General features: G+C 40.7%; 1 protein-coding gene across 5 annotated transcripts in view; it reads left to right on the top strand.

Moving 5' to 3' along the window:
• LOC140476097 (poly(A) polymerase type 3-like) overlaps nucleotides 1–14,612 on the top strand; it is a 104,265-nt gene extending 89,653 nt beyond the window's left edge. For all 5 annotated transcript variants that reach the window (XM_072568163.1, XM_072568162.1, XM_072568166.1 and 2 more), the window contains 4 exons: nucleotides 597–698; nucleotides 4,537–4,611; nucleotides 4,841–4,897; nucleotides 9,946–14,612. In XM_072568163.1, coding sequence (XP_072424264.1) covers nucleotides 597–698; nucleotides 4,537–4,611; nucleotides 4,841–4,897; nucleotides 9,946–10,041 — 330 coding nt within the window. In that variant the 3' untranslated portion in view covers nucleotides 10,042–14,612. The remainder of the gene's footprint in view (nucleotides 1–596; nucleotides 699–4,536; nucleotides 4,612–4,840; nucleotides 4,898–9,945) is intronic.
• The last annotated feature ends 928 nt before the right edge of the window (nucleotides 14,613–15,540 follow it).

Here is a 15,540-nt window from a genome sequence, read left to right as displayed (position 1 = left end):
TTGTAACCTTGAATTTAGTCCAGCAAACTCATCCAGGCTGTGCATGCACCATGATTCTTGCAGCCCTTAGACTATGCCAAGTAAAATCTTGGTCCCCAAGAAAAGAGTGCCTGGTCATTGACTGTAAATGAAGCTGCTCTCTGCGTTTTTCAGTGGTTAAAGTGAGGTTTATTTGTGTTGCTGTGAGAGTACTGCTAGCAAGTTAATCCAAAGGCCAAGATGATAGTGACCAATCTTTGTGTGTTGCGGCAGTGATTTCTAAGATTTGCATCCTTTAATTTCGATTCACCATAATTCTTGATGCATAGCTTTTTTTTATATGTTTGCAAAAGTAGAGTTGAAGCAGATCACCTATGCTTGTATTGAATGGTGCATTAGGCTTGAGGGACCAAATGGTCGTCTGCTGTTACTTTTGATCTGCTCCATTGTACCGATTATACGCAATTAATTCTACTGTTGTAACATAGGAATATCTATTTTGTTATCAGTCATACATTTAGATTTTTATTTTTTGACATATAAGACCACCAACAAATGGTGGCTCTTAAAGGAATAACAGTCAACAGACTGCTCTTTGTTTTCTGGTAATTGCTTAGGAACCTTCGACAAATGGTGTGACTATTGATCAAAATCCATCACAAAACTTGAGAGTATCTACACCAACATCTGAAATTTCACCAAAGAGAAAGAAGCTAGATGTAAGTAAACTGATTCTCATTACAAGTCGCTAAATTTATCCGCATATATTCTGTCCCTTTTTAGTTGGTTATGGGGTGGCAACTTTTCTGGTTGACTGAGCATTTATTGCCGACTTCTAATTGTGTTTGAGTAGTATAGTAAGCCACCTTCATAAACAGCTGCAGTCCAAGTGATTATGGGACACCCACAGGGTTGTCACGGAAAGAATTCCAGCTTTTGAATCAAGAACTGATAGTGACGGTACAGAGATGTAATTCCGAGTCAAGATAGTGTGTAACTTGAACATACAGCTGTTGCAGTTCCCATATGTATGCTGCCTTTGCTGCTCTAGATGGTAGAGATTGCAGATTCGGAAGGTACTGTTGAAAAAGCCTGAGCAAGTTCCTACAGTGCATCTTGCTGCTTTGACTACGTCTGTGAATTGCAGGGTGGGGTGCATGTTTAAGGTGGTGAATGGAGTATCTATCAAGTAGGCTATTTTATCCTGAGTGGTGATCTCCTTGAATATTGGAGCTGCATCTGTACTCATTCAGGTTTGTGAGGAGTGTTCTATCGCATTCTTAACTTCCACCTGTGGATGGTGGACAGGCACCAGGCAGACAATAGGTGAGTTACACTTCAGAATTCCTAGCTTCTGACTTCATGTAGCCACAAAATTTGCGTTTTTCAAGTAACTTTCTGGTTGGTGTTGACTGTCAAGATTGTTGGAAGGGCTGCTGATAAGTGGGTAGGTGGTTAAGTTTCTCTCTCATTGGAGATGATCATCCCCTCAATCAATGCAGTGAATTAACTAAAGCCTGAATGTTGTTCAGGTCCAGACAAATGAGTGCACAGATTGATTCAGTATTTAAGTAGTTGTGGATTTTACTGAGCACTGTAGTCATCAGTGAAAATCACTATCTCAGACTCTCTGGTGGGAAGGTCATTGCAGCATCTAAATGATGTTGCCCTGTCTGCAATAATGTCCTGTGACTGAGATTATCAATCTTCAACAACCGTAGCACCTTCTTTTGTGCCAGGTATGACTTCAACTAGTGAAGAATATCCCCACAATTGACTTGAATTTTTCTTGGGTTCCTGATGCCATGCTTCATTAAATGCTGTCTTGATGTCAAGTTGTTGTGGTTCTGTTCGCCGAGCTGGGAATTTGTGTTGCAGACATTTTGTCCCCTGTCTCGGTGACATCCTCAGTGCTTGGGAGCCTCCTGTGAAGCACTGAGGATGTAACCTAGACAGGGGACGAAACATCTGCAACACAAATTCCCAGCTCGGCGAACAGAACCACAACAACAAGCACCCGAGCTACAAATCTTCTCCCAAACTTTGATGTCAAGTGCAGTTACTCTCCCATCCCTACTAGAATTATTCTTCTGTCCACATTTGGACTCAAACTGATCATGCTGAACAGGTTGTGTTATGTAAGTATCTCTTGATAGTGCTTTCAGTGACACCTTCCATTTCTTTGCTAAAAGTTAAGAGTAGACAAATGGCGCAGTTGTTGGTTGGCTTGAACTTTGGATTGTGCATGTTTCCACATTGTTTGTTAGGTTCAGTGTTATGTTTTTTTGGAATTTGGCTAGGTGTGCAGCTAACAGATCTTCAATATTACTGCTGAGATGTTGTCAGGGCCTGTAACATTGACTATCAGGTGCCTTCCTTTCTTGTGCAAAGTGAATTCATTTGTCTGTGATGCTTGGGAGCTCAGGAGGACACTGATGTGCGTATCATTCACTTCTGGCTGAAGATACTCCCTATGCTCATCTTTTGCATTTGTCAGTTGTGTGCTGAACTGGGTACTCTGGTTAGTTTGATTGTTCACCACCATTCGTGATCAAATCAAGTAGCACTGCAGAGCTACAATCTGGTCCATTGATTGTGGGAATCACTTTTCTGCTTTTGCCATTTAGATTAGATTCTGATTCAATTCACTATAGTGTGAAAACAGACCCATTCCCCTACATTCACCCCTGACTAATGCATTTAACGGTTTAGCATGGCCAATTCACCTAACACTTCTTCAGACTGTGGGAGGAAACTGGAGCACCTGGAGTAAACCCACGCAGAGAATGTGCAAACTCCATACAGACAGTTGCCCGAGGTGGGAATTGAACCCGGGTCCCTGGCACTGAGGCATCAGTGCTAACCACTGAGCCACCGTGCATTTACTCCTGTAATGTCGCTTTAACGGGATGGCACCTCATTTTTAGGTATGCTGCTTCTACTGTGTACACCAGCGTTACTTGTGAACCAGGGTTGATCCCTTGATTTGAGGCAAATGGTATACTGAGGGATATGCTGAACCACAAACAGATTGTGGTTGAATGCAATTCTGCTGCTCTTAATGAACCACAGCACCTCATAGATTTCTAGTTTTAAGCTGCTAGATGTTTCTAAATCTATCCCATTTAGGTAATAGTACCACACTACACGGCGGATGGTGTGCTCAGCGTGAAGACGGGACTTTGTCTCCACGAGGACTGTCCGGTGCTCACTCCTACCAATTCTGTCATGAACAGATGGCATCTGCGACAGGTAGATTGGTAAGGACAAGGTCTAGTAGGTTTTCTCCTCTTGTTGGTGTTCTCACAACAAGCCCACTCCAGCCCTCGTGACTTGGCCACTTTGGCCTTTTAATGGTAATATGAGCTATTCCTGGGGATGTATGCTGAAGCCTCCCATCCAGGATACATACAGCATCCTTGCTACCCTCAGTGTTTCTTCCAAGCAGTGTTTAAGATAAAGTAAGCCTGAAGATTATCATCTTGCAGCTTTCTAAACCAAGTTTGACCTGATGCCATGAGACTTTGAGGTCTGGTGTCCAGGTTGAGGGCTTCCTTCAAGCTGTATACCATTGTGCCATCATTCCTGGTGAGTCTGTCCTCGAACTTAGTCTTGATATGCTCAGAGATAGTGATGGACAAGTCTAGGTAATGTTGATTCAGTAAAAATGACTCTTGTTGCTTGACTAATCTTTGGGACATTTCTCACAATGTTAGCACAAAGCTGCCGGATGTTAATGAAGGGTTTGCATGGTCGATTGGACCTTTGTCATTTTTTGATATCTTAAGTTCATTAATTGGTCTATTCAACTTTCTTCTTAACTTTTCTGTAGTGTTTTGATATTGTTGAGGGGCTTGCTAGGCTGTTTTAGAATATGGTAAAGTTGCTGTGGATCCAGAATCATATTGACTGAACTGGATCAGAGGGCTTATTTCTTTCCCTGAAATTCACTTTCATGATCATGAATGAGACTAGTGATTTGCTGTAGGTGTACAAGTTAAATAAATTTAAATTCACCCAGCTGCTGTGTGGAATTTTAAGTGCTCATCCATAGGGCACTCTGGTTGATTTAGTTTGGTTGGTTGGACGATTGGTTTCCAAAGCAGTATGATGTCAAAAGAGTGGGTCAGTCCCTATGCTGGTGGAAGTTACCATAAAGGATTCTGCTTCTCAACCTCTCGCCACACTTCTGGTATGGTGGCTCTCCAGTTAAGTCACCACCTGTCATGTCTCTCTGAAAGAATAGCCCTTTGGTCTGGTAAGACTATGGCAACTTGAGTCCAGGTATTTGGATCAGTAGTCTAGTAACGTTACTGTTCGGCTACCATCTCTCCTACCTGTTGTCAGGTCCTCTGTGTTATCGTTGACACAGTCAATACACCCTTACTCTTTAAAACTTTAAGTCACCTCACATTGCTAGCTCTCATTTTTCCATTGACAAGTGCACTTTGTTCATTCTCCCCTTGGGAGCATTTCCTTGTTTGGCTGCTTCAAAATGTAAATGTATGGTAAAACCATGAAACAATCTGCAGCTTAGTTATGTTTCTTGTTTAATAGGGATCTGGCTGTGTGAAGGAACAAGGTGACTGTTCAAGTCCTCTTGGTGAGAAAAAAATCGATGAAAATATGAAGGTAAGACATGTTTGAGTATAATACCAGCATTTCAATTTTAGTACCAGGTGTGTGGAAACAATTCTCTCAACTACATTAATTTGGAAGTTTTACAGAAGTTCTTAGTCATCTTTGACAGTTATGTAAGGATCTTGCAATAAAGTTTAATCTTGTGCAGTCTGGTCAAGGTGATAATATATTTTTAATGGAGTAAAATTGTAATCTGCATCTGGTTTTCCTTTTTGTGCAGGACGTTGAGTCTGAAGAAAAGCTGGTGCCAGTCACATCTAAGGCTCCTGCCTCACAGGTAAGTATTTGTGATGTGTACCAGCTGGGCTGCAATCAGATGAGGACCTGCTTTAATGAATCTCTCCTGATTCTCCACTTGGGAGTACAGCTCCACAGTTACTGGCTACCCATCGGTATCTCATAAGTTACAGTTCTTCGTTTATGGGTATATGCAATAGGTATCCATGGCTTCGGGAGCAAAATCGCAGCTGTGCTTTGAAAAAAAAGATAAACTGCTCATTTACCATTGAGTAATAAGCACCGAATGTGGTCTCCTCTACATTGGGGAGACAGGATGCCAACTTTCAGAGAGCATCTCTAGGACACCCACACTGATTAACCCCACTGCCCTGTGGCCGAACCCTTCAACTTCCCCTGCAACTCTGCCAAGGGCACGCAGGTCCTGGGCTGTCTCCATCGCCAAACCCTAACCATCCGACCCTGGAAGAAGGACCCCTCATCTTCTGCCTTGATATCTTCTAACCACATGGGATCAGTGTGGATTTCACCAGTTTCCCCATTTCTCCTCCCCTTATCTCAGTCCCAACCTTCCAATTTGGCACTGCCCTCTTCAATGGTCGTACCTGTCCATCTTCATTCCCACCTATCCGGTCCACCCTCCTCTCTGATCTATCACTTTAAGCCACCTTCATCTAAACTATCATGTTCCCAGCTACCTTTACCCAACCCCCACCCCACCCTCCTCGAACTATCTCTCAGCCCCCTTGACCCACAAGCCTTATTTCCTGATGAAGGGCTTATGCCTGAAACGTTGATTCTCCTGTTCTTCGGATACTGTCTGACTGGCTGTGCTTTTCCAGTACCACACTCTTCTACTCTGATCTCCAGCATCTGGTGTCCTCATTTTCTTATAATAAACTCCTTGAAGACTTCAGGAATGTGGAGGCCAGTTGTCATTTTCTCTCCGAACTGAGATCATACCCAGCGCCGCCATACAAGAGTCAAACCCAGCGCTGCCAGTTCTTGATTTGTACAGTATCAAGCCAGACATCAATCTAGCAACCCAAGCAGAGATTCTTCAACTTTGGAGATGATTTTTCTTTTAATCTCTCTTTACTATGACCAAGTGTCAAATAGTGGGTTACTTGCTAACTAGCTCCTTGCTTGAGACTTTTACAACTGCTGAAACAGTGGTCCAGAGCTTTATTTTTTCGCATTCATTGAAGTGCATAGGCTCCCTCTGCTTGTGGATTAAGGTAGTCGCTAGTTGTGAAGCAAAAGTTTAGGGAGTCAGTTTGGTGGATTATCTGTTTTGTCATATAGAGTGTTAGGCAGGAATTTTAAAAAGCGATCCTAGAGTAGGCCTATCTGGATTACTCATGGTGCTTCGAGCTAGTGAGGGTAGAAATAGGAGGATAGAGCGGCTTAATGTATGGCTGAGGAGCTAGTGTATGGGAGAAGGATTCACATTTTTGGATCATTGGAATCTCTTTTGGGGTAGAAGTGACTTGTACAAGAAGGACGAATTGCACCTGTATAGTAAGGGGACTAATATGCTGGCAGGGAGATTAGGTAGAGCTGTTCAGGAGAATGTAAACTATTTAAGGTGGGTGGGTGTGACCCAGGAAGATAGTGAGCAAGGAGATCAATCTGAGACTGGGACAGTTGAGAAAAGAGAAAGAGAGAGAGAGAGGGGGAAAGAGATACTAAACGAGTAATCTGCATCAGTGTTTGCGTTGGAAAAGGCTATGGAAGATATAGAATGTAGGGCAATGGATTGTGATATCTTGAAAAATGTCCATATTAGAGGAGGAAGTGCTGGCTGTCTTGAAACACAATAGTGGATAAATCCCTAGGATCTGATCAGGTATACCCTTGAGTTCTGCGGGAAGCTAGGGAAGTGATTGCTGGGCCCTTTGCTGAGATATTTGTATCATCAGTAGTCACAGGTGAGGTGCCAGAAGACTGGAGACTGGCTAATGTGGTGCCACTGCTTAAGGGAGGTAAGGGCAAACCAGGATATGATAGACTGGTGAGCCTGATGTCTGTAGTGATAAGTTGTTGGAGAGAATCCTTAGCGACAGGATGTACATGTATTGGGAAAGGCAAGGATTGATTAGGGATTTTCAACATGGCTTTGTGCGTGGGAAATTGTGTCTCTCAAACGTGATTGAGTTTTTTGACCATGTAAGACAATTGATAAGGGCAGAGCAGTGGATGTGAGCTATATGGACTTCAGTAAGGCCCCTATGGGAGACCGGTTAGCAAAGTTAGATCTCATGGAATACAGAGAGAACTCGCCATTTGGATACAGAACTGGCTCAAAGGTAGAAGGCAGAGGGTAGTGGTGGAGGGTTATTTTTCAGACTGGAGGCCTGTGACCAGTGGAGTGCCACAAGGATTGGTGTTGCGTCCACAACTTTTCGTCATTTAAATAAATGATTTGGATATGAACATAAGTAGTATTGTTATTAAGTTTGCAGATGACACCAAAATTGGAGGTGTAGTGGACAGCGAAGAAGGTTACCTCAGATTACTACGGGATCTTGATCAGATGGGTCAGTGGGTTGAGAAGTAGCAGATGGAGTTTAATTCAGATAAATGCGAGGTGTTGCATTTTGGGAAAGCAAATCTTAACAGGACTTATACACTTAATGATAAGGTCCTAGGGAGTGTTGCTGAACAAAGAGACCTTGGAGTGCAGGTTCATAGCTCCTTGAAAGTGGAGTTGCAGGTAGAAAGGATAGTGAAGAAGGCGTTTGGTATACTTTCCCTTATTGGTCAGAGCATTTAGTACAGGAGTTGGGAGTTCATGTTGTGGCTGTACAGGGTGTTGGCTAGGCCACTTTTAGAATATTGCGTGCAATTCTGGTCTCCTTCCTATCGAAAAGATGTTGTGAAACTTGAAAGGGTTCAGAAAAGATTTGAGGATGTTGCTAAGATTGGAGGATTTGAGCTTTCGGGAGAGGTTGACTAGGCTGGGGTTGTTTTCCCTTGAGAGTCAGAGGCTGAGGTGTGACCTTAGGTTTAAAAATCATGAGTGGCTTGGGTAGGATAAATAGACAAAGTCTTGGTTTAGGGTGAGAGGGGAAAGGTATAAAAGGGACCTAAGGGGCAACTTTTTCATGCAAAGAGTGGTACATGTATGGAATGTGCTGCCAGAGGAGGTGGTGGAGGCTAGTACAATTGCAACATTTAAAAGGCATCTAGATGGATATATGAATAGGAAGGGTTTGGAGAGATATGGGCTAGGTTTTGGCAAGTGGGACTAGATTGGGTTGGGATGTCTGGTCGGCATGGGCGAGTTGGACCGAAGAGTCTGTTTCTGTGTTGTACATCTCTATGACTGAGTTATGTTACACTGCTGTACTAGTCCTCTTCTGACTGACACCATTAACTGGTACTATTCAGCTGCTAATACTGAAGTCAGCCTTTGTTTCAGCACTATGCTATAAGGCACAAAGCCTCTACTATTTTCCATTCATTTCAAGATGAACGTTTTTCCCACTACATCCTTCTCCTTCTGCCGCCTTTAAAAGTCAGTGTTCTTGATAAGTTCTGCAAACCTAAATCACAAATACAAATCAGGAGAGCACAAATAAATAATTTTGGTTTAGTACTTTGTGGAGGACAGTAACTTTGTTAACAAGTTGTCCAGGGCAACAGTGGTGATGTAGGTTCTGGTGCTTTTTAATTTCCTCAAGAGGAGGGCAATGCTGGCTAAGCCAACATTTATTGCCTATTCCTAATTGCTAAGAAGATAGTTAAGATTCAACTACATTGCTGTGGATCTTATGATATGAAGTTAGGTGGACATATGAAGTTAGGTGGACAGGCAGGTAGTTCTGAGGAGGTGGGGAGGCTACAGAAAGATTCAGACAGTTTAGGAGAATAGTCCAGGAAATGGCCTAGGAAATTCAATGTGAGCAAATGTGCGGTCTTGCACTTTGGAAAAAAGAACACAGGCATGGACTGTTTTATAAATGGTGAGAAAATTCCTAATGCCAAAGTACAAAGGGATCTGGGAGTGCTAGTACAGGATTCTCTGAAGGTTGACTTGCAAGTGGAGTCTGTGGTTAAGAAGGCAAATGTAATGTCATTTATTTCAAGAGGGCTGGAATGTAAAAGCGGTGAGGTGCTACTAAGACTTTATAAAGCTCTGGTTAGGTCCCATTTAGAATACTGTGTCCAGTTTTGGGCCCCACAGCTCAGGAAGGGGACACTGGCACTAGAGCATGTCCAGTGGAGATTCACATGAATAATCCCTGGAATGGTAGGCCTAATATATGATGAGTGGCTGGGGATCCTGGGATTGTATTCGTTAGAGTTCAGAAGGCTGAGAGGAGATCTAATAGAAACTTACAAGATAATGCTTGGCTTAGAAAGGGTGGACGCTGGGAAATTGTTTCTGTCAGGTGGGGATACCGGACTCATGGGCACCGCCTTAGAATTAGAAGGGTTCAATTTAGAAAGGAAATGAGACATTTCTTCTGCCCAAGTGTGGTGGGCCTGTGGAATTCACTTGCACACAGTGCAGTGGATGTCGGGACGTTAAATGTCTTCAAGGCAGGGATTGATAAATTCTTAATCTCGCAAGGAATTAAGGGCTGTGAGGAGAGTGCAGGTAAGTGGTGTTGAAATATCCATCAGCCATGATTGAATGGCGATGTGGACTCAGGCCGAATAGCCTAACTTCCACTCCTATTACTCATGGTCTTGTGATCTGGAGTCACATGTAGGTCAGACCAGGCAATAAAGGCAGTTTCCTTCCTTAAAGACATTAGTGAACCGGTTGGGTTTTTCTGATAATCAACAATGGCTTCATGGTCATTATTAGAATCTTGATTCTCAGGTTCTTAATTTTTTATTGAATTCACATTGCAATATCTGCCATGGCAGGATTTGAACCCAGGTCTGCAGAATAGTAACTGGGTTTATGGTTTAACAATCTAGAGGTACTGCCACGAGGCTTGTTTTATTAAGTTCTGTACATTAACTATATGCGTTTTGAATGCTTGGTTGCCAATATTTAAAGTTCGTGGTAGTCCAGTCATCTGTAATTTTCTCTTAAACTGACGTGCAAATTATTCTTTCTTTTTTACATAGGAACCAACGAGCACAGAACTTTCTGATGTCTCTTCCCTTCCTGTAAATCCTGTTCCAGTAGTTAAAAATTCGATAAAGCTGAGGTTGAATCGGTAGACCTGCTACCACTCCTGGGGCCATAAAAATCAAAAATAACCAGGACAGAGACAGAGACAGAGACAGACACAGACACAGACATAGACATACATGCACATATACATGGAAACAAAACATCTACCGGAAGAGTCATCTGATCACTGGCTACAGCTTCCTCCAAGGAAAAATTTTAAAAGTTTTTTGAACGCAGGTGATTGTGATTATATGGTGAAGTTGGACGATAAAGGCTGTAGATTTTTTTTAAAACATGTCCTATAAGACTTGATCATTGTTGAATCTGGAGTCTAGTAGAACTCAACCAGTAAAAACGATGCACTGCGGACTGACTGGTCATGCAGAGAGTGCATCATGGCGGAGTACTGCTAATGTGTTGGCAACAGTTACGTTAGTTGAAACTTTTTCTGAAAACCTTTTTTCTTTTCCTATTATCTTTGCTCTTAAACGCCCTTGCAATTGTGAAAAGGTTTTTAATTTTTTTGTTGACCAATTGTTTAGTCATATGGGCATTATTTGTGAATTTAGGTTAGTGATGGTATTGAGAGACATTTAATATTGATGGATTCTTGCACCAGACCATGCTGTTATTGATTTCAGGGCACTTATTCTATATCATCCCCCTATTTCTTTTCTTCCTAGTAGCAACTAAAAATTCGGAACTTTGTTTCTGGGGCATCGTACGACCTGGAAAGGGGGCGGTAGCTTCTGAGAGTTTTTTTTTCCCCAATTGCTTCCATTGTTTTTGTGCTGCTTTCTTGACAAATTAGATATTAATTTGACTATTTAATTCCTGTTTATGCCACTATCAGGGACTGTTTGGGACTTATTTTGCTTCAGCTAAATTTAGGATGGTGGATGCCATATTTGGACACTGGATGCTTCCTTTTGGAGTTGATTTCAAATCAAGTCTTAGTGGGTGGGATTTAATATCTGCTGCCACTGGGATGAGTCACTGCTTTACCAGTTCCTTGTCAATTTGAAATACCATGTAAAACTCATCCATATTTGACATTGATTGAACTCATCTGTATTTACATTGAATGAAACTCCATAGTGATTTGCTCCTGCTTGGGAAAAGCAGGCTTTTGTGCTTTGCATGGCTCATGGGTTTGCAAACTGCATGGCTGTTATGCATCCCTGAAGCATGTGTCCCCTCTTGTTTAACCAAGAAATTGGTGTTTGTCTTTCACCTTTGTCTACATTAATCCATTTGACCCTGGAAAATTGGCATTCTCATTGGGCTAACACTTTTCATTCAAATATCCCCAGTGCACAAGCCCGTAAGTTCTTTTCCATAAATGCTACTATTAGCAATACATTTTAAAACTAAAACCTCCTTTGGATCAATGCAAAAGCACTTTTTAGTTTGCTGGTCCTCCACTATATGTCACTTCTCAATCCCTCTAGAACAGATGTGTGAAATGAATATTCTCCAGGTATGTGATGTCAAGTAACTTGAAATCTCTGTACAACGAGCCAACTAATGTACACTTTTGCCACCAAATTAAATGATGAAATATCTTATTGCTGCTTTTATGATTTGGGATGTGTTATGACAACCTGAGATCTGCATGATCTGGCAACATGATTGAAAAGCAAACTCTTCCTTAGATTTAATGCATTCGACCAGGTCAGAAATGATAAGTTTTACATAACCTTTTGGTCAGTCCAGCTAGTGCTTGCTTACGGAACCAAAATTATGGAGCTACTTTCTGTGCTGGGCAAGCAGGTTCTGTAAATCAGTGATGTGCATTTATTTAAAGGAAAATGTAGAAAAAGAACGTGATTCAAATGTTGGCGTGTTTGAACTTGAGCTTGTTAATATGAACATGCTGTTGGCTCAGTCCGTGACCATTTCACTTCGAGCCAGAACTAAATCAGGCATATCAGCGGATAGGGATCAGTATTTTGTGGCAGTCCATTGTATAACTTCAGTCGTTGAATTTTTAATGAGATAGCAGAGGATTTCCTCTGTGAATTGTGCTTGCATAAATTTAAACAATTTCTCAGTATTTTTTTTCATCTGTTGCATTGTGACATTGTAAACTTGTTGGCAATGGGAAAGTCCTTCCAAACATACAGATTGTATTTTATAGTTTTAATTTATTAGATTTAAATTGTTTGCTTCCCAAATGCTCTTCCAAAACGCAACATTGCAGACAGTCTAAAACTTTACCATGAGCTGAACAGGTGAAATTTTCAAATTCTATTAGTTTGTAGTATGGTCATCTGCTAACTGTGACCTGTTGAAATTTGAAAAAGAAAGAGCTTCATTTGAAATAACTTTTTAGATGAAGTGTACATGCTTTATTTCTCCCTCGTCCTTTCGACAACCTGTACTTTTTCCTGCCAAGGAAATATTTCTGATTTGAGGTGGTTGACTCCCTCTCGGACAGCTAACTATGTATCTTTGCAAAATACATAAATTCAATTGGCTGTCCTCACTGTTAAGTTTTACCGGAGTTTATTTTCAATTATTTTAATTTTGGGTGTACTGCAAGTGGTAAAAGACTGTTAACAAATCATCTTATCAAATCCTTTCTGAAGAGGATGTCCCCGAAAGTTCCAGGCTTTCACTTTTAATTGTGCTGTCATGTAAATTTCTGATTTTTCCACATTTTGATACGTATGATATGCATAATAAAGCAAAATATTTGACACTCTTGAGGGAAAATGGGAAAAAAACCATTAAAACTTGTGGTGATCACCAATGTCGGCTCCCCCGGAAACCGATGTGCTTGCAGTTTGAGTGCCTTGCTTTCTCAAGGTTGGAGATCAAATTATTGGATATGACTACTGACCAACTCTTCAACTTTAGCTTCATAAATTATTCTGCTTAAAAAAAAGTGCCAGCCATTTAAAGAAAAATTTGAGGTTTTATTCCTTTTCAATGAGTCTGTTAGAAAAGTATGGAGAAGGATAAAGAGAGTTGCAATTCCCTCTTCCAGTGAAATGGAGTTCCTCAATTCTTTGTCTCTCTTTCATCATTGTCCTGGGAACTACAGTGGTTTTGATTTTTAGCAACAAACTGTTAAAGGTTATGGAAGTTTTGCCAGTGCAGAGATTGGAACCATTCTTTTGAATGGGTTTTACACTGAATAAATCCAGAGGTTTCTTGCTTCAGAGCATTGGAAGGAAAAATATTGATCCTGGCCTTTCCCATCCAAGGAAATAATTGCATGTCTGTAGTAGAGAGGAAATTATTCAAATTTTAGATGGGAGAAATGAAATGTATACTCTGACCTTGAAAGTGTTTGCATAGTTGACTGTACTATATATAATGTCTGGTTTGGATTACTTTTTGCCATGCATTTTATGTAAAGCCAATTTTTAAGGCTTTGGGGGAGATAATTAATTTTATTGCCAATATTCTTAGAAATTGGGTTGAGGAGGAAACACTTCAAACACAACTAAGATATATAGCATATAGCAGGGAGTAATATTTTGCAGTTTAGTTGACGCATTCCCCCCCCTGCTATTTGAGTTATGAATGGCAGTTCCAATGTGTATATGAGTGTTTGCATTGCCTGGTCCAGGAACCGAGTTTTCGTACTTGCTGATTTATATATTGATATTAGAGAAGGTTGATTTACCCTTCCCATTCATGAATAACATACTTTTTAAGTTTACTCCCTCTTGGATGCATTTAAAATAGAGCCGAATGGAACTCTTTCTGTACTCCCCAACCCTGGCCAAATAACTTCAACATTTTTTCCAAACATTCCTACTAAGAAAATATTAGTTATATATCTGCCTTTCCTGGATAACCAGAATATTTCTTGTATGTGCTGATGGCATAACCCATTTTTAGGTTTGCAGTAGGTGACCAGGTGGCAGGTTGCCTATTAAATTTGGTAACACTGGGTCCTTTTAATATGGCAGCAACAAATTATATGGAAGTTTTCAATGGTGCTCGATATAATATCTGCCCAAGCTTTCATGAGTGCTCTGTTTCAGTGTGTTTAAGCCAACTATGTTTAATGAAACCTTTGTACGTGTGTTGCTTCTGTTTTGAATGCTTTTGTCTGCTGATGGTTCCATTGCCACACTGCATGAATAATGGTTGTGAAACAGTTCTTTCTATAAACCAGCGTTTTTTAAAAAAAATTCATTTGAATGAATTGGTGCTGGACTGACCTGTTCCCATTTAGCAGGGTAATCATTAACTGGCTTTTAATGAATCAAAGTTTTTAAACATCAAAAGGTTTCACAGTTGTCACTCTTCAGGAATCAAAACGTTTGTTTACCTGCCTGACTGTGAAATCAAACTGTCACAAATTGTGATTGGGTGGGTTATTTGTGGACAAGCAAGAATTGGAAAAGCTTCTATGTGAATACAACATCATTCTGCCAAGATGAGTGCTAAACTATTTTATTTTTTCACTGTTGGTGAACTCGTCATAGTTTTCCCTTCCTCACAGTTTAACTGTTGCTTTCGCAGGCTGTACTCTGCGGCTCACAGATGGAGTTCTGTTTTTTTCATAGTGTCTGTACACTAGTAATTTTCAGAAGCTATTTTGTATAGAGATGTATTTCTTCATTTAAAATAAAGAAAATAAAAATGCAGCACAAAATTGTGTGACGTGTTTTGCGTTCAAGATTCAGTAGTGTCAAGCATGGCTTATTTGGGAGAGTGTGGATTTAAGCCCTATTCTAGAGATTTGAACAAACTCTAGGTCCGCACACAAGTCCAGTACTACAAAAGAAATACAACACAGTAAACTGATGTTTGGGGAATCATGCTATATGCATTTTAATTTCTGTCATTTCTGCGTTTGGACATTGACTAATTCAGGCATGCTTCATCTGGCTTAAATTGTGTTGGAGTTTGTCAACATTGTATTACTATAACTGGAAGTGGTGTTTCTCATTTGCCTAATTCCACTGAATTAGGAGTATTTTCCATTTTGATATAATTATGTTTAAGGTCATTATAACAACTATTAGAGCAGAAGTGGGCTATTTTGCCCCTTGAGCGTATCTCATCATTCAATAGTATTATGGCTATTGTTTTTGGAGTTCCACATTATCCTATTAACATTTGTTTCCTGTGCCTAATGAGTCTTTTCACTATTGCTTTAAAAATGTTCAGTGACAGTTTCCATCATTTTTAAGCAATGTATCAAATTTTCAAAATGCTTGTGGAAAAAATTCTTATCATTCACCTGAACAGGGTGACCCCTAATTTTCAGATATTTCTGGACTTGGTTATTAGATAAAACAAACTTTTCTACGTTTACCTTGTCGAGGATCTTCTACACTTCAGTTATGCTCATTCCTGATGAAGGGCTCCGACCCGAAACTTCGATTCTCCTGCTCCTCTGATGCTGCCTGACCTGTGCTTTTCCCACAACACCCATTCGACTCTGATCTCCAGTGTCTGCAGACCTCACTTCCTCCTATACTTCAGTTATGACACACCTTCAAAGGAAACAAGGTGGGGACTTTATTCAATACTAAGCTGAAGACTGAGTGTTCTGGACCGGATACCTCAAACTATCT

Source organism: Chiloscyllium punctatum, chromosome 4 (assembly GCF_047496795.1).
Source record: "Chiloscyllium punctatum isolate Juve2018m chromosome 4, sChiPun1.3, whole genome shotgun sequence".
Classification (NCBI taxonomy): Eukaryota; Metazoa; Chordata; class Chondrichthyes; order Orectolobiformes; family Hemiscylliidae; genus Chiloscyllium; species Chiloscyllium punctatum.
This window is presented reverse-complemented; position numbering and strand designations above follow the sequence as displayed.